The sequence below is a fragment of the Drosophila ananassae genome, chromosome 3R, assembly GCF_017639315.1.
Source record: "Drosophila ananassae strain 14024-0371.13 chromosome 3R, ASM1763931v2, whole genome shotgun sequence".
Taxonomy (NCBI): domain Eukaryota; kingdom Metazoa; phylum Arthropoda; class Insecta; order Diptera; family Drosophilidae; genus Drosophila; species Drosophila ananassae.
In genome coordinates, this window is record NC_057930.1 from 27,254,887 (window position 1) to 27,280,783 (window position 25,897).

Sequence of the window (25,897 nt, forward strand, 5' to 3'; positions counted from 1 at the left end):
TTAGACGATCGCCAACGCTTTGTCAAAGACCCAGCATTCGATCCGGAGCCCCGAAACCAGCAATTGTATCTGAAACCCATTACTGGGCGTAGCTTTAATGAACTCATACGAGCATTACAGTGTGAGCTTGCCATCAACCCCCTCCGACAAAGAGAACGCTTCGGCTTTGTTTCATCAATTTCAAGTTTTTTATTTTATTCGTTTTTGGTTTTTATGTTTATTTGTTTAAAATTGTTTTCATTTGCTAATTGGTGTGAGTGTTTATTATTACAATATATTCGTTCTAAACTGATTTATATCATTATGATTCATAATTTGTAATTGAAATTGCTGATGGGAAAGTCGGGAAATCGGGAAGTGGAGCGGGAAATCGGGAAAAGTTACAATGGTGGTCGGGTGGTCGAGTGTAGGCTTGTAGAAATGGTCCGAAGTGAAATGGGGTGCAAAAGAATATAGATTTCACTCTTCTATAGTGTTCCTATATATAATTTTCGATAGCTTCTATTTTAATTTCATTCAAAGTCGAGTGGCTGCGAAAGTTTGAAGTTGACTGGCGCACCTTGTCCAAAAATCAAAGTGGCAGACTAAAGCAGTAGATTGACTTAACTTAGTTACTTAATGTACATGGCGTGTAACCCAGTACCTATATTCATATGTGTTTGGTTACCGCATATACTGATAATCGTATAAATAATCATATATATCCATCCGCCTCAGAGTCCTGCGCCTAAGTCTCTCGCTCGTCGCTCAATTCAATTCAAAATCAATTACAGCTGTCGCTCCACATCGCCACATCGCCACATTTCCACACTGACACTGACGCTATGTTCGTTCTCATTTCCGTTAGTGTTCGGTTAATTAATTAATTTATTTCATTCGAGTTAACGCTTTAAGTGGGCGTGTTGAGTGTGCAGGCGTGTGGGTACACCATGGACTAAACAATGAACATTTCAAACTCTGAACACTTACAAAATAAACGCCTAAGCTGCATACTTGCTTCGTTCTTAAATTACTTAACGACTTTGTCGGAACGATACTAAAGAACTAGAACCAGATGGATCACCCCGAGGGTCCTTCGGTCTACCTATGAAGGTATCTGATCCAGGTCGGGATGGGACCAGGACCGAGAGGAGTCAACCAGCGTTCTATGAATTTTGGTTGGGGGCTCCCCGGAGTGTCTCTCGGGCATAATGCTTTTGTAATTGAAGGAAACCGGAACAAAGGTGAAAGGTAAGTGATGCCAACTGTCTATAAAAAGTGAAATCGGGAATTTGTTTGAATCGGGATTGCAAAATTCATCAAAGGCAGACAAGGCCTTGAGATCATTAGTTGTTTGTTTTGTCGATTCTGGGCTGATCAGGCTCTCCTGAGCTGATACTCCTCCCGAACCTGTTTAATTGTAATCTTTATCTGTTATCATTATCATTAACGTGTTATTATTACACTTTATATGCTCTGTAATTTACATTCGCTATACACACACTGGCAGTGTTTTGGCGTCAAGTTGTGTCAAACCATCCTTTGCGCAATTTGATCCTTAGACGTGTTTGTTAGTTCTCGTTAAGAAGTACTTAAAAAACAGAAACACCTTGAATACTATCATCGATTTAGAGTTCGATTTCGATTTCGGTTTCGAGTTCTAAACTAAAAAGAATCATTTTCCCTAACTGATCGGAATCGCTGATCGACCGGAATCGCTTTGCACTGACTTTCTGGCTTAGATTAACGTCCTTCGGGCTTGGGGTTCCCCTTTTTATAATTGTTTCTTGATTATTAAATATTTATTTAAATTAATTATCGTGCGTAGGTCAATTTTAAACATATATGCAGCAGTTTTATTTCTTTAGTGCCCGATAGTGAGCCTTGTCTATGTTGCCTTTTGATTTTGTAGGTTTAATGCAGTTAAATAATTGTATTATGAAAAAATGTATCCTTGGGGCTACTTAGCGCTGGCCCACCATCACGATGGGGCCACTCTACTCGTTCCATAACCCGCTATAGCTGTCAACAACTGCATGCTTAACATATAGCATCTCGATATTACTCTCGATATTAATTTTTAGTTTAAGTAACGTAACTGTACGCTTACGCTCTGGATTTTACTTCGTTTGAATTTTAATGCTTGTAATTTTTAACTTTTCTTTATCAGTGTGTTACGTTAAATATCTTCAATATCTAATACACTCGTAAATAATAATTACGTGTAACTATAATTTGTTGCATACGTCCTCGAGCACTTCCTCTGCTCCCTCCTGCTGCTGACCAATACTCCTCGAGTTTATATATTCCTTCGTTTCTGGTAATAATAAGTTACTATACTGTCTATAGTTGTTAAATATTAACTTATACTTTTGTTATTTTAGAGGGCGTTGAGAGAGCTTACGCCAAAGTATTTACACACCTTCTACCGCTTCCCTTCTAAATCTACTAATTGTTTCTGGTTTCTGTTTATTTCGCTAGACTTTTGTGAATTCGCAGGGGCCAAACTGTGAAAGTTTATCTCTGAATTGGAACCTGATTCGTGCCGTTCTCGCTGATCCTGTCTGGTGGCCGTGACTACTGCTCTGGTGGCGCGGCTCCACTCCTCGGGAGTAGCCAATGAGTGCATGGATGAATGGCATGGGGTGGCTTGGTGGCTCCTCAGACGCTCAGCACACACTGTCCATCTGCTGCATGGCCTGCCGCTTGCGGTACGCGTAGAACTCCTCCCGCATGGCCTGCAGCCGCGCCTCCACGTTGTCGTAGCGGGGCAGGTGCAGCAGGTTCTGGGAGCGCGGCTTGCGGCTCGCCCCGTAGGGCGCGTGGCTGTGCAGCAAACTGCCGCTTAAGGGGCCGAGGGTGTGGTGCTGGGTGTGATGGTGGTGGAGGGGGTGGAACAGGTGCGACTGCGTGTCTATGTGCAGATTGAGATCTTCGCGCAGCATGCTGGAGGCGCTGGGGGTCGGCGTGGACGGGTCGAACTCATAGTGCCCGTCCACGCTGCCCACATCCACGGGACAGGCCTTGGGGAGGCTGCTGTCGGTGGCCGCGTTAAGTCTTGAGATCATCTGCAGCCAATAGGCCATCGTGTACGACGGATTGGTGCCGCCCAGGTTGTAGCTGTAGGAACCGTGGGGTGTCTGGCCTTGGGCCTGTTGCTCTCCGCTCTGCAGCTGCATTCCAGCGTCGTAGCATCCGGGATTCTTGGGCGGCGATGGGGGGGCTCTGTACGGGGGCAACAGTCTCCACTCGCTAGTGCTTCCGGGGTGATTGGAGGTGTTCTTCGATCCGAACCCGCTCGAACTGGAGCGCGACTCTGGAGAGGCCTCCAGGCCGGGGTTCATGGAAATGCCGCCGTTTCGCAGGGCGAGATTCAGATCGGGCAGGGGCGAGAGCAGCTCGTGCTGCTGGGGTCGGTTGTTGCCAAAGAGTCGGGAGTAGTGGCGGGGATACCAGCGAGTCCTGGGCCTGTGGTGTGTCAGCTGCGACTGCAGTTGGTAGCTCCTCCAGGATGGGGGCGACGGCATCTGGAGCGGCACAAACGGATCTATGGATTCCACGGGAAGTTGCTGTTGCTGTTGACGGCGGGTCTCCTCCTGAATGGTTCGCAGGTATGGCAGCTCCTGCGAGTAGTACCTGTATCTGCTGCTCAGGTTGTGCGATGATGGCTCCGTTGTAGTGGGATACACCATGCTCAGATCACTGAAGTGGGTCGGGTAGTTGCCACTACCGCTACTGAGCAGGGGCTGGTGATGCTGCCGGAGCTGCGGCGAACTGGAGAACAGCCTCGAGATCCTGGATGGCGTGTAGGGCTGTTGGCTGAGATTCCCGCTGATGGTGCTGATGTGCAGCGGCTTACTCCTGTCCGCGTTTCCGTACAAGTTGCTGTTGCTAGTGTAGGGTCGCATGACGTTCTGGTAGCGGGCTCCAGCGACGGCAGGCGCCTCGCCAAAGTAGGTTGGCTTGGGAGCTACACCTCCGATTTTGAGCAGGCCTTGGAGAAAGCCTCTGGCTGAGTCCGCCGCAGATTGAAGGCTTAACTGGCTGGAGGAGGCCACCAGAGGACGTCGCCACGAGGCCCGGGCTGTTATGAAGTTGCGGCGCGAAAGGAAGCCCCCGTCATCGCTGGAGGACTTTTGAGACACGTTACTGTTCCTGCGTTCGAAGAAGCCACCATCCACCTCGTCCTGACTGCCCGGGTCTAGGTTGCTGGAGTATCCCAGCTTAGAGGCACTCATATCCACAACGAAGCGGCCGTCGAGAGATCTTTGGATGCGGCTTACAGACCGCCTGCTCCCTGCTCCTTGCGCCCCGCCACCGTCGCCCTCGTCCGCGTCCTCCGCCTGTGGTGAGCTATAGATGGAGTGGCAGTTGGTGCAGCGATCAGGAGGCCAGATCCAGTGAAGAATGGCAATAAGAATGGCGGTTAGACTTGATATTCGGGTTTGTTTGTACCTGTAAGGGGTATAGGTTGGAGTTACTTTTCTGACTAATTGGAAGGTTATAGGTTTCGTTAAGAAATGAAAAAGACAGAAACAAGGATCAAAATAAAACTAATAGATCAAAAACTATTCATTCTTTTGAAAAACTAAACTATATTGTCAGGTATATCATATACTAAAAGCATAATAAATCTTAACAAAAACGTCTTCAGCATAAAGGAAAACTATACACAAAAATAAGAGAAACTAACACTGAATTCAAGCTACTTCAAATTAAAAAACTTCCTTTAAGTTTTAGAAAAATTCGCTTACGATTTTGATTATGACAGGATGGACCTGGAACTATAAAAACGCTTTCATAATCACGGTAATGTTCAATATTGCTATAGAGGACGTGGAGAAATTGGTAGAACGTGCGTAGTGGATACCAATCAGAGATGGGTGAGACAGATGAGAACGTTACGGACACAGATTTAGATAGAATTCGGTTGGGAGAGTGTCGAGATGCTATGCATTATGGGGTACTTACTTTTTTAAAGGCACTTGACCAGAGGAAACTGAGCCCGTACTGCGATTGTTCAAGTGATGATTATTGGCGGCAATGTTACGAGCATCCGTTATCCTGCAAGCTACCATGTTGAACTCTGCAAACGTATAATTTCTACAATTAATTTGGCGTGCAGCGTTAGCCATCCTATCCAGTAAATAAAATACCCGTACAGCGTTTACGTAAGGCTACCAAGCACACACACTCTATATATAGGCCTCCATTCGAAAATGGCTATAACTATACATACACAAATGCATATCTACGGTGCTCTCTACACACAGAAGTTGGATTAAATACGAATTAATTACTTTATTCCGAAGTTCTAGTAAGATTGAGGTTTAACGCGGATCTGGAGGAGGTTCGCCAGACTTGTATGAGGCTTACATGCCTGTGGCTTAAACAGAGCCAGAATTCTTATTCAAATGGGTTTCCTAATATTAGAAACCATGCGATTATGTTTAGTATTCCCAGAAGCTATACGAAGATTCTTTCGTTTACAGAGGCATGCTAGGCATGGGTATTTCTTTTTTTAAATATTTACAACTACGGTTTTTACTTTGGGAAGAGAATATTACATAGCCAGTCACCAGTTATCAGTTAGTAGTTAGGGTTATCCATAAACCATTTAGCATTTACAAGATTTCCTTACACCAGTTATCAGGTTCATAAGAGGGCACTCAGTCACACTCCACAGCACGCAGGCTTCCCCTATTTGGACGGAGACTACGGGGACGTGGGATCAGCAATGCAGCTAATGCTTATCGAAACCTAGTCTAGTAAGCACACGTCAAACTGACTAGCACCTTTAAAGGCCAGAACAAGTCTGGTTATACCCAGTATCCCTATAAATATATATAGCCGTGTGCTCTTCGCAGTATTTTATTTAGGATGGGGCTTCACAAAGTTGGACAGTAATGACACGTGAAATGGCTTTTGAATGGTCAGATACGATTGTGCCAACGGAAAAGAAAGGTAATCAGGATAAAGAAAGCTGGTAATGAACTGAAGATCAAATGCAAACAATGGCTGATTATGGGACTTCCAGCGACAAATGAAAACCAAGCGAAAACCAAAAGTTGGGCGACGAATCGTTGCAATCTTAAGAACAGAAGGTCAAGATGATTTAAAATCAAAAGGAAAGTGTTCAAAATATTGTTTTGTTTCAGCTTTTTTGTGCCCTTGTTTGTTTTGCTTGCTGTGTGTGCTGTGTTTCGTGTACGACCTTGGTATGGGGTAATTATGAATCTCATGAGACTTGTGGGTGCTTGATATAATTGAGAAAGTGCGGCGGCAGCTGGGCAAGATGCGGCATCCGCATCTACTTAGTTCTGTCCGGGAATCAGACCCACTGACAAGAGACCGACAGATCGCAAATTGCTTATGAAATGTGGATGCGTAGGGTGAGTAGAACAGACAAGTAGTTGGTTTTGGTTTCTAATGTCGGTGTTGGTTTGTAGGTTGATTGGTTTTGGTGGCGTGTAGGTGGGGTTTCTTGAGGGATCGTCTGAAAAGAACCTTAAGGTTGTTGTCAGTACTCAGGATCTGTGGCAAACGACATCGATTAAAATGGTTGCAAAAACTTACCCTTGCTCGTATCGATGCTGGGGATCTTAGTGGGGGGCTTACTAGGTAATATTTTAGTTTCAGAGCATTGCAAGGCTATAGTCGTCCTTCCCCAGTTGACTGCCCAACCCAGACTCGGCGGAGTGTCTGTGCAGCTGGTCGGTGAGATCAGGCTCAGAGTCTCGTAAGTTGGGCGGACAAAGGAGGACTGCAATGCACCAAACCACCGAAAAGAGGCGACGCGATCATTTTATGTTATTCGATTCGGTTTGGTTCGCTCTTCGACATCATCTGTGGGCCTTATTTTACCATCTTTGTGCGTGAATTGTTTACAAAAAACGTCTGCCCAGTATTGTACTATATATATGGTTTGTTGCCAAGTATATAGATAGTGTTGTTTCTGTCGCGAACACCTCTATCTGTCATGAACTCAGCCCTGGGCAGAAACAACGACGATTTGGCCGAGAACATGACTGACATTAATTCGGAGATAAAGGTGTTCCTACTATTATTTCCCTCTCGCTATTCAAAGGTAATTGTTTACCGAAACTTAAGCTGTTTTCTAGTGTTTCTGTGTCGTGTAAGTGTGGGGAGGCTCAGTAAGAGTAAATAATACAACCAAAACAAGAAGAACTTAGGCAACGCAACATTAAAGTTACTTACTATAGAACTTAAAACAAGGGCCGCAATAGTCAGAGGGAGTATCTAGGGCTTACGTCCACTTGGATCTGCTCAGCCTGGGAAATAGTGGCAATAGAGCCCGCTCAGTTCTGGGCCCTTTACTTTCGATTTCTTTTCAAAGGTCGTTCGGAAAGCTGTTGTACTTTGAGGTGTAATGGAGCTTGTTCGACTCCTTTTGGCATAATGCTTAACTTAAGGGGTAACAACTAGTAATATTTGCATGCTTTGAACAGAAAATGGCATAAGGACGAATTGGTAAAAGAAGTAACTAAAAAGCAATAATTTTTAAGACCTATCAATAGGAGCAAAGGTTCGAGGCAGGTTATGCCTCGAACGTAATTTGGAGAGTCTGATTTTGATTTCAACTAAGAAGTGGTTAGAAGCGGGAGCTGGGCGGACAACATTCAGGGAAACAAGGAAACAAACTGGAAAGTAAATCTTAAACATAAAAGGCAAATAAAACAGGGGAAAGGAAACCAAAGTCCAATTAGTATGTTAATTTATACATTTACGAATATTCTGTATAGCTTTTCCAAATTTGAACTCAACTTAACTTGCAGAACTACAATAAAACCGCAGATTTAGGCAGGCAAAATTTATGGAGAGGTTCCGATCAAATCATAATCTACTTTCGAGCAAATTCGAACTGCAATGAACTGTTGTTGTCGAATAAACCAATGGGTCGAAGCGTAGCTCAAGGCGAGAAAGGAGGTTCCGAACTCAGACGAGTTGGTTTTCGGGAAATGCAAGAGCGGCAATAATATTTGAAATAAGTAAATATTTAACTACATAATATAAGTTATTGCTCAAATATGAAAATAAGAGGTCACTAGCTGCCGTCCGACCTAAATTCAAGGCTCAAACTTGGCTGAGGGAGTCATGAGCTAAGTCGGTACTGTCGGTTCATTGCTTTTCATCGCCAACAACAGGAACATCGCTTTCGCTTATTAGTTCCAGTACAGGTATTAGTACGAATCAATGGTAGTTATCTATATCTTAGCACTATAGCATTAGCAGAGTGGCGTTAATATCATTAATATCATAATATCAATGGACAAATCGTTGATAGTCATCAAAAACCATTTCAAGTGTGTGTGATAGCTTTTGCCACAGTGTTACCTTTTTCCTGTTTTCGTCGTTTACGTTTATTGCAAATTTTTACGGCACAAACCGATAAAATGATCGCAACAATAAAAAACAGGATGCCCCCAACGACGCCGGCGGTTATCGCCTTGTGCTTGACTCGTGCCGGCACAGGGAACTTCACCTCGTCGCTGGACTCGTAGGACTTCTCTGAGTTGGCCAGCACCCGGAAGTAGTATGTGCGTCCGCCGACCAGGTTCTTCACCAGATATTGCGTCTCCTCCGGCCGGATCTGACCCCGGTTGAGGGTCTTCCACTGGGCGTCTGTCCGGTACTTGATGGTGTAGAACTTGACGATGTGCGCCCGCTCCAGCGGCGACTGCCACGTTATGAGGAATCCGTTTGAGACCTCCGTCACCGACACATTCCTGGGAGGGCCGGGCTTGGGACCTGTTTTTTTTTAATCAAGGGGGAAAATTATCAGGAAAAAGAGAGAAAATCTATTAGTACGAGAACCAATTAGTTGGTGGGTACAATTAGGAGGAAGGGGCTCTATTTTATTCGCGGAGTGGTTACTTTTCAGCCTTTGTTTTTCCAGCCAGCAATTTAAAGCCTTCGAGACCAAACTTAGTCTGCATACCTTGAAAGGGGTTAGGTTCAACATTGAAATTAGTTATTTTTGTAGCTAAAGGCTGGGTATGTGTTTTGAAAATGTATTATATGTAAATTTTCATTTAAAGGTGCTATTCAATGTTTGTTTTTTTTGGCGCCTCTTGCTGCTAATTATCTGCCTACAGGGACTATTTCATTTCGATTTCTTCTTCCGGGTAGAATAAGGCTATCGGGTTGGATAACGCTCAAATGTATGCTATAAAAATTTAACAGGAACTTGAATCCTCGTGACATTAGGGAAAAACTATTGTTTGATAGATTGGGAGTTACTTGGCAATCAGGACTTTCTATCTGGTTTCTGGTTGAACTTAATTGCAAGGATCAAATTGTCACAAATAAAGCTTCAAATTAAAATGGCCTGGACAGGATGGCCCAAATCACTTCTGTCGCCTATAGTTTGGTTCAGATGGCAGTGCCATACAAGCGTAGGTACATGTAATTTTAAACTGGGAAAATGCGAGAGAATAGGTGATTTTATGGCTGTTCCAATGTGTGCCAATAATGAAAGCCATTTAGTATGAGGACGCCGCTAATGAAAAATGTAAATGTTTTTGGAAAAAAACTTATTTAGCAACCCTGGGGACTTTAAAGCGCAATCCACTCATTCGCTGGCATATATTAAAACTTGATTATGCGAATAGCCCCGAAATGAGCAAGAGCAACAACCCTTTAATCCGTGCCACACATACAGAGCGTGGATGTGACATAACATAAACGACACAACAAGTTACCAAAATGAAACACAATGGTCCGTGGTGGCTGCGGGTTTCGGTGACTACGGGACCCAAATGAGATGGGTAAACACAGACGGCCGGACAGGACAGACCCGGGGTGAGCAAGGACAAGGAGTCGTCGCGCGGTTGCAAGTTATTTATGACTAGCAGTTGGGGGGGAGGTCAGGCGTATACGTCTGTGGGGCACAAGGAGGCTCTGGGAAATATGCACCGTAATTACTAGCTGCTTGGCATGACATTATACAGCGAGGAGCCCCTCAAAAGCAACTCCGGGATGCTCTCGCGGCGAGTAATGGGTTTTAATAATAATGTATAAATGGGTCCGATACGAGTACCTTTGACAATCAACTTGGGCGGCGAGTAAACAAGCTTGCCCCGCGAGTCGGTGTGAAAGAAAATGTCAAAATAGGCTAATAGGTCTGCAAAAAATCATAAACACAACGAAACACAAAGTTTAAATCAAATAAAAGCAAATAAATGTGAATAATTAAAACTAAAGTGGTGCAAACAACAAGGTGCGTTTAAAGAGTCAAAGAAAGAAAGTGCAATCCAAGTACCGAAAGGAGTACCAAGTACTAACTTTACCCAGCCACAGGGTGTCGGCGAAGGTCAACCCACTCGATTAAAATAAATCTCCATATTGAATGCAAGCTCTCGCCTCGCACGAGCCTTCAGAAAAACAAGACTTTACGAGACTAGTCGGCACGCACGCTACGTAGATGAAGGTCCTGAAAGTACATTGTGGGTGCAGCTTAACCTGGTCCCCCCTTGGGGTGGCAGTGGAAACCAACGACAAAATCAGCGCTAGCGCCTTCATGACGTATGTGTCTATGGAAGTGATGGACGTTGCACACAAGTGTGTACACAATGGCTGGGACAGGGACTGGGGACTGGGAACTGGGTTCTGGGACTAGGCCCATTTGATTCTTGGGGAATGGAAAATTAGGCGTTGGCCAAGAAGCAAAACGCAAATAGAAGCCAAAGGAAATAAATAACTGCTGTTCGGTGTGCGAGGCGTTAACTTAATTAATGTTTCTGTGGATGTGTGTTCAATTATATGGATAAGATGAGGCTGGGTATCTGCTGGGGTGGAGGTAGAATGTGCGGGGAAAGGTGGGCGTTGGCATCGGATGGTTCTTATTTGGGGTGTTTCGTTACAAGCGCCAAAAAAAGGTACACACGTACACGAAATCCAGGGTTGCGTTACACAACACGGCGTACTTTCGCAGTCAGAGTGGCTGCCTTTGTTGCTGCTGTTGTTGTTGGTTTTTTAAGGTTCATCCTTGCTGCTATATTGTTGCCTTTGGCCGTAGCCGTAGCTGTAGCCGTAGCCATAGCCGTAGCCCCAGCTGCTGCTGTTTTATTATTTTTTGACCTACGCCTGCGCCAACACGTATACGCACTCGCATGTTACCATGTCGGCTCCCTCACACAGGCACCCGAGCCCTAGAAATTAAATACGCTAATGGGGGAAGCATTTATTTGTGTGTGTATGTGCTGGGGTGGGGCTGGCATTCTGGCATTCTGGCATTTGGGGCCTCCAGACATACGGGACACGGGATAGAGACAGAGCCCCGCTGCTTCTGACGACGGGGAGATTAGGCAGCGAACTGGAGCTGGAGCTGGAGTTGGAGCTGGGGCGATGTAAAATTAACTATTATCGCAAAGCGGGTCGGAAAACAAGCGCAAAGTCGACAAAGGCATTCAAATTGCCTACCGTATTATATTGCGCCCACAACGAGCGGAGTCTGAAAGGGTATGCCTGCCAACTGTGCTCGGCATTTGGTAATAGGTTGTTTAAATTACACCGTCTTCACCTGCTTTCGGGTGGAGGCGTTGTCATATCGACCGCGAAGCCAGCAAGCCTCCGCGAAACAACCAGCTAATGCAGTAAGCTGCGGTGGTCGCTGTATCTGAGTTGAAATCATAGTTCAACTTGTCTAAATAATGAAATGTGGGTCAGGCTGTGCAACTCTTCCTATCTGCGTGACCTTGGGAGGTAGTGCCCCCATTCTAGCGAGCAGACCACCCTAATCCTACGTAATATGACCTGGATGTGAAGGAAATAATCTACTCTGACCAATATTATACTCTATGTCCATCGATTCCTTATTCGATAAAAAAACAATTAAAACCTTATTTAATTCAGCTTTCTGTCTCAAAAGTCTTTAGACAACAAAAAAGTTATTGAAGATTACTCATACTGCTCATAGCAGGATTATGTTTTATTCTAAAGGGAAACTATTTCAACTGATCCTTCTTCTCAGTTCGATAGTGCTGATACTAAGGCTCTGGAAGTACAGGGAACTTCTAATCTAAGTGCTAAGTGGAAGGTTGCAGAATCACTATACACTTTTGGCTCTTTGCTGGCTACGATAGCAATTAAATGCAGGCTGGATGTCAGTAGGATTCCGCTTCTTATTCTAAGTGAAACTACTCAAGGGGGGTTTACAGATGGTTTGGTTTAGTACTGGTTTGGTTAGGGTTTGGTTTCTTACCAGCTTCGTCTGGCATTAGCTGAAAAAAGGAGTCGGGCGGTTGTGTTGCAGCCTTGACATTACGTGGCGCTGCCGGAGCGTCTTCTATGCGCCCGAATTTTCCATGTTCCCAGGAAAAATTCGGGGTCGAGGTTTGGCATTTGACAGTTTACATTGATTTCGCACATGATTAGTATGAGAAAGTTAGATCGAGTAGCGTTTTGTTCGATGGAGGTTGTGAGAAAAGAGAAGAAATCGAGAGAAAACAAAAATCGTAAGTTAGAGCCAATCCGGACGTAGAAGTGCAGAGGTTTTTATGATTTAACAATGTGCAGGAATGCCGAGGAGCGACTGTAGCGAAACCCAAACGAAAAGGGGGAAATGGAAAAGAGCAAGCAAACGAAACAGAGAGGAGTTCGAAAAAGGATCCGGAACACTCACCCAGTGTGCGCACGTTCATCACCTTGCTCATCAGTCCGTCGCCCAGGACGTTGCGGCCCACCACCTGAAACTCGTAGGTGGTGCCCGAGGCCAGCCCGTTAATGGTGACCTGCGTGCTCCCCGAGGGCGTCACCGAAATGGTCTGCCAGTCGTTCACGCCAGCCTCCCGAAACCAAATGGTGTAGTCCTGCTTGTACTCGGACCCGCCGCTGTACCCCGGCAGCCACTGGAGCGTGATTGAGGACTCGGTGGCCTTGCCGGTGATGTTGTAGGGGGCGTGGGGCTGGGTGCCTTCGATCACCAGCTGGGTGACGGCCATCAGGGTGGCGACTTCGTTGGACACCACGCACTGGTAGTAGCCGAAGTCCTCGCGCCGCAGGTTTTCGATGGTGATGTTGCCGCCAGAGATCTTGATGCGGTTGCGCTGCGAGTCCGAGAGTTGCTCGCCCTCCTGCCGCTGCCACTTGATGGTGGGTCGGTCAGTGCCCTCTGCCTCCGTGGCGTCGCAGTGCATCTCCACGCTGTCGCCCACCTTGCGCTGATACAGCGTCTCTGGCTCCACGGTGAAGGCCGGGGGCTTCCGCACGAGCACGTCCATGATGCCGGAGGCGCCTGCCGTGCCCTGTGCGTTGTACGGAGTGCACGAGTACTGGCCCTGGTGCTCCTCGTTCACGGTTGTGAACAGAAGCGATCCGTTGGCCATCACCACGATGTCCTTCATCTGGTAGGGCTCCAGTAGGCGCTTGTCCTTCATCCAGGTGACGTACTGCAGCTGAGGGCTAGACTTTATGTAGCACTGGACGACGCCGGCCAGTCTAAACGGCAGGTACTGCACTGTGGGCGTGAAGGTTACCTTGGCGGGGTCTATCGAGGGGTGGCAAGTTTAAGATTGTAAGAGTTTCAGGATGTATCTATCTTTGAAAAAAAGTTAAAAGCCACTTACATTCGACGCTGAGGTAAGCAGAGGCACTCTGCGGATCGCCGATCCCGTTGGACACCTCACATAGGTACTGGCCCGAGTCGTCCGGCTTAATGGGATTGATAATGAGCGATCCGTCCTTGCGGATTGTGACGCGCGTCTCCAGAGCGGCCACCTCCCGGACGGGCGATCCCTCGCGGAACCACCGAACAGTGACGTTGCCGGGCATGGCCTTAGCCTCGCAGGAGAATATCACCTTTTCGCCCTCGGGCTTCGTTTGATTGGTCGGTGGCACCTGGGAAAAGAGAATTGGAGAGGTAGAAGTATATTTAAAACCAGACTGAGTTAGGTGACAAGCTGCAAACTTATGACGGTTGACTGTGGACGTTTCTTGTTGAATAATTTAAGTCGTAAGGCAGTCGGGCAGGCGGGAGGATATCCCCATCCACGCCGGAGTTTGGACCATGACAGCTAATTTTTAGCTGTTGTCCTCGTCGATATCCTTTGTTGCCCTTGCTCCCGGGGAATAACATTTCTGCTGTAGCACTGTAACCCGCCGGATTATTTGAGTTCCCTGGCCCATCCCATCCAGCCCATCCAGCCTTTGCCCTGACCCCTTCAATCTCTGGCATTGACAACTTGTCAGTCAACTGTCAGCTACCGACATTAGAACCCCTTTTCTTCCTGGTAATTGCATGAGTGCATTCCGTCCGTCGAGTTCCTGGTTTATTTAAGGTGCACTTTGCCGCCCCGGCAGCTCTGCCTTCGGCCCGATTGCTGTTTCATTTGAATTAGTCCTACCATTGGCCCAAAGTGATGTCGACTGACTGGGGGCAGGGGCGGGCTCGTAAATTAAATTGCTTGATCTGCTCTGGCCTGCCTCTGGGCCATGTACGTTCACTCTGCCTGTGGCTAAGTAACTGTTATTGAAATATTTATGGGAGGAGTGTTCGGTTGTGAAGTAATAGACGTACCAGGCCTGGGCCTCTAAAGTGTTGTGGTCTCGAAAGGTCAAAGCTGAGTTGCCTTGGGGTCTTGGAACAATTGGTTTAATGATAGATATTAAGTATTTGGAATAATTGCAGGGCTGAAATAAATCGCTGCAGCTGACCTGCACATAAGTATGCTATGTTTTGTATGTCATGATGAGTCCATGAACTTGAATGACACCATGAAGAGGGGTCTAGAGTCTGGACAAAGCTTGAACTGCTGATTTCTGATGCCTCTCAGTCGAGGTACGCCAGGACCATCTTCGACTTGGTTAATGGAAATTCGTGGAGGAGAGTATGCTGTATGCGGTATGCAGAATGCAAGCAGCTGAGGATATATGCGAGAACTTACTCTTATGGTCAGCCTCTCGGTGACGGTATTCGACTTAGACTTAGTGCGAGTGTGTTTGTCGGGTTTCCCTTTGTCCTGCGGTTTTAATTCAGAGGTGGGATTCAAAGGAGTTTGAGGGGTAAGAGAATAGAAACCACGTATTAGTGAACTGCTTTGGGTTTGGTGCTTTTTGTGGACCTCTATCGCCTGCAATCGCCTGCAATCTTCTGTTCCCAATTGTGGATTTGACCCTAGTCCCAATCCCCCTTTCAATCACAATTTTGGTTGTTTTATTTCTTAATGTGTCTCAAAATAATGTAGTTTAGGTTTTTACCATGATTACAGCGCCACCCGCGATTATAACACGGGCCGTATGGGAGACTTGTCCCTCACCATTGCGTGCAATGCAAGTGTACTCTCCGATGTCCTCGTGCCGAATGGTGGAGATCCGCAGCTCGGTGCCGTCGTTGAATATGCCGACTGTCGGCGAGGGATCGACGGGATTGGCATCCTTGTACCAGAGTATTTCCGGCGTGGGAGTGCCATCTGCCTGGCAATTTAGTATAATTGAATCACCTGCAACGAGAAGGGGGCGACAAAGGAAAAGCGAGGAATTAATAAGGTAAGTGGTGGCAATTGTTTTACTTTTTGGATTCAACTGCAGGCAGGTGCCACCCCATTCCGGCTAACTATGTGTTGTGTTCATGGTGAGCCGACATGGTCGACTGCGATGGCTGCCGCAGCGACAGACAATGGGCCGGGCTCTTTTTGCAGTCCTTCGTTCCACTTGCCCCACTGCGCCCGTTGTTCTCCGGCTTGTGTTCCTGCCAGCAGCTCTGTTTATCTGATTTATACGTAATGTAGCTTGTCTCTCGTGTCTTTTGTTTCCCAGCTGGATGCTATCACATGGATTTGTAAATATTTCAGCATTGAATAGCAATAGTTCCTCTTCAGAAGATTAAACTTCTCCTTGGACTAGCCAGTTGAAGCCCCGCTGAAATGGAAGCATCAAGTAGTAGCTCCGACTTACCTAAGTTTACGTAAATTATGTCCTCTGGTGTAACGCTAAAGCGAGGCGGTGCATGTACGTCTAGGTGGAACCATGTACCGTTCTTGTGCTGCTTGGGGTCCCGGTTGAGGAAGACGACCTTGCACTCGTACCAGCCCTGGTCCGACTCTCGAATATTGGTCAGGTTAAGCGAGGCGGAGCCGAACGGCGAGTCCTGTGAGACGCGGGACACGCGTCCCTTGTAGCCCTCCTCGATGTGCTCTGGATAGCTCTCATACCAAATGTAGATTGGCAGATCCGAGCCCTGTCAGTGGTGCAGTTGTGAAATCAGAGAGGATTCAATTACATTTCGGTGCTTAGTCTCGGCCGGGTGTTGAAAAAAAAATGTTCTTGTCTCGAATGTACAGTATGCATTGAATGTGCTATGGCCTCTGTACATACGACAAACAGCAGTCTGATTCTCGGTACTATTCGACAGGAATAGGGACACACATACAGGAGCGACAGTTGTTGTCTAGAGTTATGATTCACAGTACGCGAGTACACTGGGCAGCTAAGTACACAAACGGGTGCTCTCGCTAAAGTCATGCAATATCTGTACACAAAGTCTAGCTGGCATGCAGGTGGAACGGAAGAAAAATAAAGGTAAAATGCGCCGTGTAGACCATTGGCAAATAATACAAACTGAAGCTTGGCTGTGGGCTGAGTCGGTGGGTTCCGTTCGGGTTGGCTGTAGAAACACTCGGTCAAAACAAAAGCTCATCAAATTAGGGTGGAGCAGGAGCGCCGCCACGCCGTAAACATGCCAAAAACAACGGACAAGCACCACCCACCCACTACACACTGGCTCAGACGTGGTCGTACATTTCTACTGTCAACACAAGCCCCCCCAGATCCCAGATCCAGAGCTCAGCGCATCCCTCCCCAAAGTCCTTCGTCAATCTGCTCCTCTTCGGCGTCAGTTTGCAGCGCATCAACACTAGAGGAAAAGTGGAAAAGCGGAATAGAGAGCGATAGCCGCAGGCAGGCCGCCCAGCTATGTCCTGGGCTTCTGCTGTGTAGCCTCGGCAGGGGACACTGGGCCCCCCATAAATCATGTGTATCCGTGGATGCAGAAATGTCCCTCTGTGCGTGTGTGTGTGTGTTAACTGGAGCCTCGCCGGCCAAAAAGATACATTTCGGATGCCAGCTTTTGCAGATAAAGAGTGTGCATGTAAAATATTTTTAGAAGCAAATAAAAATGGGGTTAACCTGCACTCGGCCCGTCCACTCTTGCTGTCTGCCTTTGTTAATATCTCCTCGAAGGGGGCACACTATCGGACTCGGGCCCACTGAACCCAGTGCATTCTGGGCTGAAACAGTCTTCTAATACAAGTTGGACAATCTATCTGCTGCTATTCTACTCCGGTTTAGGCCGAATTAAGGTTTAAGGTTTAAGAGTTGTTTGAGTTACACATAAAAAACATAATACAGTTTACCGGAAAGTATAATTTAGGAACTAGCATGCGAAACTGTAAGCAACTGTGTCACACAAACTACAGAACGAAACAATTATGGGAAGAAAAGAAATGGCAGTGTGAAGGTGTCGTGTTGGCTGGCGGTGTTATGAGTTATCCTACAGGAATTTGCATTGACCGACAGCCACAATCGAAAATGCCGAAACGGAGCATCCGGCGGACGCCGAAGCTGAAAGTTGCTCCTTGTCCGGGGAGAGCTCAGACTTTGCAACTTCGACCTTAGCAAACATTAGCATATTTCCGCAAACTTTCGAGAGGACTGTCGGGCCGAGGGTGGTGAGTTGGAGGTTGAGTTGGAGATAGTGGCTAATGGACGGGTGCATTATTGGGTGTTTTTTCGCCACTAAAGTCTTGGCAATGTGAATAATCTTTATAAAATTTCTTGGCTATGAATGTTGTGGCTGGCTAATTGTTCAGGATTTGCATAGATGGAGGAGAAGTACAAGAGGAGCTGAAGTTTTTCTGGATGTTGCATCGAGCTATGCTAGAGTCTCGATTATGCCTCGATTGCAATTATTTGAATTTGGTGAAAAGTGCATTTTTAAACAGCTTTCTTCTCTTTCGCTCTCTTTGGTCCGGGTGCTGTGCGGCAGGCCCGTTCCTTCAATTGACAAATAATTTAATTTCATTAATTTCATAGTATTCATCGAATGCCGCAAAAATAATACGTTCCAAAGTGTTCAGTTTAGTTTATCTCTTGTAAGTGTGGGTGGGTGTGTTGTGTGTTGTGTGTCTGGTGGGCGAACTTAAACGAGACGCAAAAAAAGGATCACAACTGATCGGAAAGGCCGCTGGAAGCAGGCTGCATAGTTAGGCGGTTTAAGGGCGGTTTAAGGGCGGTTCATGGCAATGGAAACCCAAAAGACTGAACTGAATAACTCAAGGATAACCAAGGAAAAAAAAGGCTCAAATACCAATCGGGCAACACATTTACACAAACACGCTTAGTTCAAGCTATATAGTTATAAGTAGTTAGGAGCATCTGTATCGCATGGACATCAATAAGGACAGGAACCGTGTTCGGGCTCTCGTCGGGTTCTGTTCATTACTGGAGCTTACAGGTTACTGGTAACAAGAAAGTTTCAAATAAGACACAAAATGAATCAAACTTAAAGTGAGCACTAATACTGGTAGCTTTTCGTTAAAACATTATTCTTTTTTTGTTCGAGTACGGGCAGGCTCATACTATTAGTTGAGAGGGGTTTCGTATAGGTTTGCCGGTAGTTGGTTCATTGCGTAAATGCTTGGTCTGTTCTGACTGACTGTTCTTACTTGTTCTTGCTTTGTTTTTGCGTATCGGTACAACAATGTAAAAAAGAGAGTTTAGAGAAGAAATGTTAACTCTGATATCGTACCGTTTCGCTCACCTTCTTGTCCCATTGCAGGACATACGGCACGGGGTGGTCGTTGGGGAACTCCACGTGGCAGTTGAAGATGACGCCCTCGCCGAGAATAGCCGTGATGTGAACGGCATCGTCTGCAGACAGAGAGTTAGTCCCAATATAGTATGATCTATTAAGTAGCCTCCAAACCCCAATCTCACCTGGAATGTTGTGCGCTTGTACATCTGTTGCGACAAGTGCCAGAAACAAGGTGGCCACAAGGTAGAGTGCTTGCACTGATCTGGAGCTGTGTTCTGGCTTATAGCTGCATAGGGGATTGAAACTGCACCTGGAACTCCTTCGTCGCTTTCCGCTTGTCGTTTTTCCTGGGCAAGCACTGGCGAGCGGAGCAGGTTGCGGCTCTGAGCCAGTAATTGTGTCAGTCCTAGAAGGCCGCCCGCTAGCAAGGAGCTGGCGATGGTTCCTTCCTGGCTGCGCCTGCGGTTGTCGGCTGTGCTGGCTCAATGCCCGCCACCATTGATGAGACCCAAGGTCAGCGCTCACGCCCATGCCTCTGTTCCCATAGTCAGCGCCGCCGCCTTAACTTATCGTTCTCACTTCCAGTGCCGTCATCTGAAATGGAAAAAAATGGGGTTTAGTTTTTGGCTTCAATCCATAGTTCCATAGTTCTTCAAAGAGGGTCGTAGACTACTGCCAAAAAAGCCAAAAAAGAGCATTGCTCCAGCTTGCCATAAATATTTCTCTCAATAGACGCCCTCCACCACCTGGCTGCACTTGATGAAGCTGTCTCATCCTTCAGCCGTCATCCATCATCCATCACCCTTCAAGTCACTGTCAAGTGTCAAGTGTAAGCTCGCTTCCTCCACCCCCAGGCCAAGCCCTTCCTAATCAAGGTGCCTGGGAATGTCTATGAGGGACAAGCAGAACGGCACTACCATCCATTAAATCCCAGTAATGCTAAACTTTGTTTAAAAATGTTGTTTCAAAGTATCAATTAGCTGCCTCTGATCGTTATCAGAGCGGACTATCGCTGATTCGAGTATAATGCAGAGGCGCAACCTCTGTCAGACCCAAACGCCGTTGACAAACTCATAAACAATAGTTCTCCATTTAACCTCTTGTGTGGCGCAGACAGCCAACTGTGGGTGGGTGTAGTTGGGAAACTAATATGTTGTAGCTACAGCTGTTAAGGACACCACTTAGTAGATTCAGGTGGGGTGCGGCAGGCCCACAAACTATCGAGGCTCCTTTACACTCAGCACAAACTTTTCCTTCGTCCTTTCTGTTTGCCTCAAAAACTTTGAGAATTAATGTAAAACTCGTGTTTCATGGGCTGGTGCTAAGAAAAAGGACCTGCTTCGGGTGTTTCTGGCCCATTTTCTGATGGTTATCCGCCGGTCGCTATTGAATAGTCGTGATTTGGGGCCTATTGAAGTTAATTAAATGGGGTTTCGAGGGTGTCTTATGATCTGTCCTCGAGTTCAGGATGCGGTTGAGTGCCTAGCATAGCTTGGCCTACTAGTTTTAACGTTGCAAGCCATTATGAACTAAATCCTATTTGGCATAAAACTTAAATTTCTAATACCATCATGGAATAGTATGCGTAGCTTGACACAAGCGAGCGCACTCGCATCCCATTAGCCTGCTATGCGGCTCTGTCCAGGATCACCCACTCCCAACCCACAGTCAGACCGTGAAATACCATACAACGTGGGAGTCCCACCTGAAAGGGATGAGCGATTGAAGCGCAGCTCCCAAGCACCGGATCAGAGCCAACTTAAATGGCACGAAACCCGGAAAAATGATTTCCCTCATGGCTGAATTTTCATTACCGAAATAGTGGCCTCGCCGCGGACCGAGGATTTCATTTGAAAATCAGTCTGGCAGTTGGGTGGAGCTGGGGCCAGCTGGCAAGAGTCAGGAAGCAGGCCTTTCATATCATACGATGACAAATCAACGAGCGAATTGCATTTGCTCATTCGCCAGAGTGCACCGCGGATGTGGGGACATGGTCGCCTAATCGGACGATTGGCTCCCATTGCCGGCCCGGTCTTCCCAGTGCCATTCCCTGCCCATCGCGGCTTATTTATGCTCATTTTGATGGCTGACAGTAGCACAGAAATACACTGAAAACCTCCACAATGACTAAAGTTTCTATTCCAAGCCGAATTCTATACATCACTCCCATAAAATGGTCTCAAAAATACGCCTAAATGAACTCGCACCTCCAGTGGGCATGCAAAGTGGCCAAGCTCTGTCGGCTGGGCTGTCGACCGGCACCTTGGCATTGTACATTTTAATTGCTCTAAAATGCTGTAATACAACACGAACCACAAATAAATAAAATTTGCTGACATTAACAGGATGAGGTGGGTTCCTGTCTATGCGGGAGCAGGGCCGCCGGCACACCCAACAGGACACAGCAGGAACGTGGTCCTTAATGTGCCTTCTAATGGCGTGGTCAGAAGTCTTTCTATAAACTCGGGCCTTTGCAATTTATTTCGCCCTGAATAAGGAGGAAATGAACATTCAGTTTCGTGTGTAATGGCCTCTACAATGTGTTTATCTCCGTTTTCATTGCTTTTCATTTTGTTTTCCAGTTCTTATCAGACCCATTTCGCAAAGTGTTTTTACACTCGTTGTCCCTGAAGTTTTTCTTAACGGACAACGCACTCGTCTATGGGTCGTCATCTGACGGGATTAAGGAGTGACCGCCCAAGATTTCTTTAATATAATTCATACATTCAACTATGTTGGAAACCCCTACAGCTGTAAGAGATATAAAACAAAAATTCGGTCTATTCTGTAAACATTTCCCAAGAAAAGCCCCCACCACCCCTTGGGGGCACTTGCACATAAATCTTCCGTCGAGTTTACAGAGATTCTTGGAATATGTACGGGGGATAGTACCTTTATATAGCATATTTATTCTGAAACAAGATCACCTCCCCAGTCAAGCTCCAGGCGGATGTGGCCCTAAACTTTTCTGCTGTATCTTTTGTGCTGTGTTTTTTGTTGAAAATAATACACAAAACTAAGAGAAGTACAATCTCGAGCAAAAAGTTTAGCACTCCGCGCTTTACTTCGCCAAAGAAGCCAAGAGAGAAGCCCCACAGATGAAACTCTGGAGCTGAATAGCGCGAGATGAAGATGAAAAGGACACAGAAATGGTGGGAGTGGAGCGAGGATATCTTGACAAGAGCGCGAAACTTTTTCCATTATGCAATAAATAAATTTTCATGCTTTAAAAAGGCAATCGCAAGGGGCTCTGGGACGACAGGACAGCGCCAAACCCAATTACGCAACGTAATGCGGACAATGGCATACTATACTGGCTATTCCAATATATCCTGTACTACATTTTATTGTCCATCAATTGCCTCATATCAACTAATGAGAATTGGCAAGAAACCTTTAAAGGTACACGAACATTATCCACATTTCTATATAAATTTGTGGCATTAGTCTGAAAAGGACTACGCCCTTAGAACGGCAAACAGTTCGCGCTCAGCTCGGCCAAGCCAGCCTTGGGGCACTGAAGGAGTATTGATTTTTTGCGAAGGACCGCATCGCGTTTTGTCCCCCACACATTCATAAAAAGCAACAAGAAAATTATTCCAGGGAAAGCATTTTTAAAAAGTCGCCCGAGCCCCACTCCGCGGCGAATAAAGTGTCCTTTTTAGAATGTCTCTGGGTCGGCCTCTCCCTGTGCCCGTCGGAATTTCAAAACAAATTAAAAAAGGATGTTTTCCCTGGCAACTTTGATAACTTTTTTGTGGTTCGAAGGGGTGGCCCGTGCTGATAGAACTGCTGATTGCGCTTTAAGGGGATCTAATGGCCGGCGACAAGCCCGGCAAATTACTTTATTGGGCCCAGGGCAGGAATACCAGTCGCAAGTGCCTAATTTTTAAACGGAATGGCCTTCTTGAAAAAGAGCCTGAAAAAAATAGTGTCCGTCGGAAACAGGCTTTGATTATTTTTTATGTTATGTTATGATTATTTTTGGGTCTTAACTGCCTCTGTTGTTCCTGGCAGCATGAATCACATTTTCCAGCCAAAGCCAGGCAGGAAGAGTAACCACCGGTGCGACCTCGCCCCGAGAGCCGCAAAAATAAATCAACAACTGGGTCAATTTTAACGCATCACTGCCAATAGTGTGTAAACCTTCGGAAACAAACACAACGAGTGCTCAGCCAGAACAAAGCGCACGGCACCAGGATGTAACTGAGAAGCGGAGTGCACTTTCTAGCGAAGCCCTGAATGTGTTTCCGCGCTCCCTCCACCAGGTGTTTGGTGCTTGATGCCTACCTGTGCCCAGTGCCCAGTGCCCACCTCCTACCTGCCCGTCTGCAGTGCTTATGGGCCAAGATCGTCGACGGAAAACTGCATTCTGCACTCTGTATTTGGTGCTCTGGCTTGTCTTCGTCTCACTTGTATTGAAAATCGCGCCCGGATAACCGGACTGCCACTCGCCAATGGCTGCTGCAGGAAATTCTGTGTATCTACAGCCCGTTCTCTTATACCGGCGATGTCCGATGCTGCCACCACGTACATGTACATACCTACAGACATGTTTTGAGTTCACGAATTCCACTCCAGTTTGGGCCGATCATGAGAACCAACTGCCCCAAACAAAAACATTTGTACGGCTTTATCTCAGACTTTGTTTTGGGCCCGAGTTTCGTTTTCTCGCTTTTTGGGCGCCAATTCACGAGATTTTCAATCTGGGCTTCAATGCCCAATCGAGAGGCTTAGTGTGTGTATACTCGGAAACCAAAGTGGTTATAAACTTTTCAGGCTTCTCTCCGACTCACTACAAGCTCTGGTTAGCGTGGACTGATAATGCTTGGCACAAAACGACTGCGCAGATGAACGGAAAACATAATATTCCCAAGCTGAACCCTAGATCAGAGCCACAGATATGGCCTACTGAACGGAGTGTATCGATTGGGTTTCGCCTTGGACTGGTGGAGACACGCAAGCACCCACGAACTACCTCCGCAAAGCAAACAGCTCAGTACTGGAGCGGGGCGCCCGTCCAAAAAGCAACATATGCTGCTTAGACAAACACTAAACCTTGAAAACTAATTCGCGGCTCGGACTAAGTAACATCTGCGTCGCACTGGGTTGCGGGGCACAAGCGGAACCAACATACAGCGCCAGTGGAAATGAAGCAGAGTGGAGCCCAAAACGCAGGCTTCCGCCGGGGGAAGTGCAATATCCTGACCCCAATCCACAGACAAACACCACCACCAACTAGGCCGCACTTTATCTCAGTTTGCGCTTGCCTCCTGCTGCCGTCATCTGTTACAAATGTTTGCTTTGTTGTTCTGGACTGGTAAGCTGCCCGAGAAGGATGTCCAGAAAGCCACAAAACCAATCAAGCAGCTCCTGCTGAATACCCCCAATGCAATCCAATCAGTCCTTCCCCCGACCGTCCGGTTGGGCAGTTTTTTTGAACTGAAGACACATATGTGTGCTTCTTGGCTTTCTAGACCTAGTTTATCCTTTCTGTCAAAATACACGTCCTTTTCGTTGGTGACTCACCTCACTTGCACAACCATTACTCAGATCCGATGCTGAAGGGAAGTGTTTCTGCAGAAAATCCGATGAGTCGTAGAGTCGGCAGGCCGCTTTCGATGGCCAGCACGGCAACTGGAGCAGGTCCTTCGACTGGCGCGCTGCTGGAGCGGGGGAAGCGTTTTACACTTTGTTTACAGGATAATCGGTTGCTTTATGACACTTTCGCTGCGAGCATTGGGGGGCACTTTGACAAGGGATTTTGAAACCGCCGGGCTGCACAAAGGATTTAAACGTTAAAACATCTGTTAGAACTCGCGAACTGGGAGTGCGATTGAATCAATAATCAAAGGATAAAAATTAATAAACAATATAACATCACAGATTTGTTATTAAACTTAAAAAAATAAATACAGTTTAAGATTCCCGATTTATTCTGCTTTGGAGACTTTCGGTAATACACATCCACCCACTGGCACGTGACTCACGCCAGGCACGGTCACGCCTTGTCCTTGCGTACATTATATAATTGACACTTGTATCTGATTGCTTTGGGTGCCTGCATCCTTATTGGCGAGGAGTCACAGAACGTGAGTCTAAGCCCCAGTTGTGCCAACTTTCGGTTCTGAAACCTTCGTCGAAAATGGCAATTTCGACTGCACAGCGCCAGGACACCAAGGCAACTGGGAGAGCCTGAGAGTCTGTCGGAGACAGGAGCAACTCCTGGGCAGGACGACAGATGGCTTTCTAAGGGAATACTTTTCAAGGTTCAACACTTTTGAAGATTTTCTTAAAAATATTTAATTTTAGTATTCTTGTTTTTTATTTTCGCGAGGACTGTAGTTCTCGAGGACTACAGCTGATGCGTAACGAATTCATTTTTGAACAGAATTTCCCAATAACGGGAATTTTCACTTGCGCAACGGCTCTGACCCACTCCTTGGCAGCCAGGTTTCCAGCCAGGTTTTCGGCCAGTGCAGCCTGACACGTTTCCTTGTCCTCCGCGGTGACCCCCTGGCCCCAGGCCGTGGCGCTCTCCCTCTCTTTCTTTGCGATCCTTTTGGAAACTGGAATTTTTCTTGCAGAGCTGTTTTTCTTTGGCACTTCTGTTACAGCACTGTTTTTCCCTATTTTTTTTTTTTCAAGTTCTCCCGCGCGGGTGTGGTCCTGTTTTCGCATTCTGGCCCGCAAGAGCGTGAAAAGCACAGAAAATCGAGCGAATTTCCATTTGAAACTCGACGTGGGAACTGCAGTACGCGCACACACTCGCGCATACACCTCTATGAGTGATTTTCCAGAGCCACAGCCGTCCCAAGACTACCCTCTGGCCAGCCACTTTTCGCGTAGCTACTCATTTTGTGTTCCGCTTGAATGGCGTTTGTTTTCGAATTACCCGCAACCCCCGTAATTATCATGCTCTGCGATTGTATAGTATTATTTATGAATTTTTCAGAGCCACAGCTCCATCACATCCGCACTCTCACACTGACGCGCAGCAGGAACAGCACTCACATTCACACAGCTCTGGGCCTGAAAACTAAATTGGATTTTCAGATGGACTCCAACTTCTCGATTCGACCGCGCACGTACGCCGTACCAGTACAACAAACGAGTACTGAATCTGCCTCAGGAATACGCGAGACCCGA

At 46.6% G+C, this 25,897-nt stretch overlaps 1 protein-coding gene across 10 annotated transcripts; it reads right to left on the reverse strand.

The window, feature by feature from the left end:
• Positions 1-170: 170 nt before the first annotated feature.
• On the reverse strand, positions 171-25,897 carry LOC6497833 (protein turtle). 10 transcript variants are annotated; one of them, XM_032451768.2, is made up of 14 exons: positions 25,763-25,890; positions 24,278-24,526; positions 18,931-19,342; positions 18,755-18,864; positions 18,660-18,668; positions 15,892-16,174; positions 15,196-15,437; positions 14,883-14,957; positions 13,566-13,836; positions 12,623-13,486; positions 12,203-12,286; positions 8,335-8,748; positions 4,951-5,065; positions 171-4,434 (listed from the first exon to the last, which is right to left on the reverse strand). In XM_032451768.2, the coding sequence occupies exons 3-14, from the start codon at positions 19,277-19,279 to the stop codon at positions 2,649-2,651; spliced, it is 4,602 nt and encodes a 1,533-aa protein (XP_032307659.1). In that variant the 5' UTR covers positions 19,280-19,342; positions 24,278-24,526; positions 25,763-25,890; the 3' UTR covers positions 171-2,648. The 10 variants fall into 10 exon arrangements, with proteins under 10 accessions (XP_032307659.1, XP_032307660.1, XP_032307658.1 ...); XM_032451771.2 differs by lacking the exon at positions 18,660-18,668 and adding an exon at positions 4,734-4,804 and having other exon boundaries at positions 4,259-4,434; positions 18,743-18,864; positions 25,763-25,889; XM_032451773.2 differs by lacking the exon at positions 18,660-18,668 and adding an exon at positions 4,734-4,763 and having other exon boundaries at positions 4,292-4,434; positions 18,743-18,864; positions 25,763-25,888.

Coding starts and splice junctions, on each gene's coding strand:
- LOC6497833 (XM_032451767.2), bottom strand. CDS start 19,279: ATGGGCGTGAGCGCTGACCTTGGGTCTCATCAATGGTGGCGGGCATTG. Junction 13,837..14,882: donor CCGAGAGGCTGACCATAAGA/GTAAGTTCTCGC, acceptor CTCTTTTCCCAG/GTGCCACCGACCAATCAAAC. Junction 5,066..8,334: donor ACGACGAAAACAGGAAAAAG/GTAACACTGTGG, acceptor ATACGTTTGCAG/AGTTCAACATGGTAGCTTGC.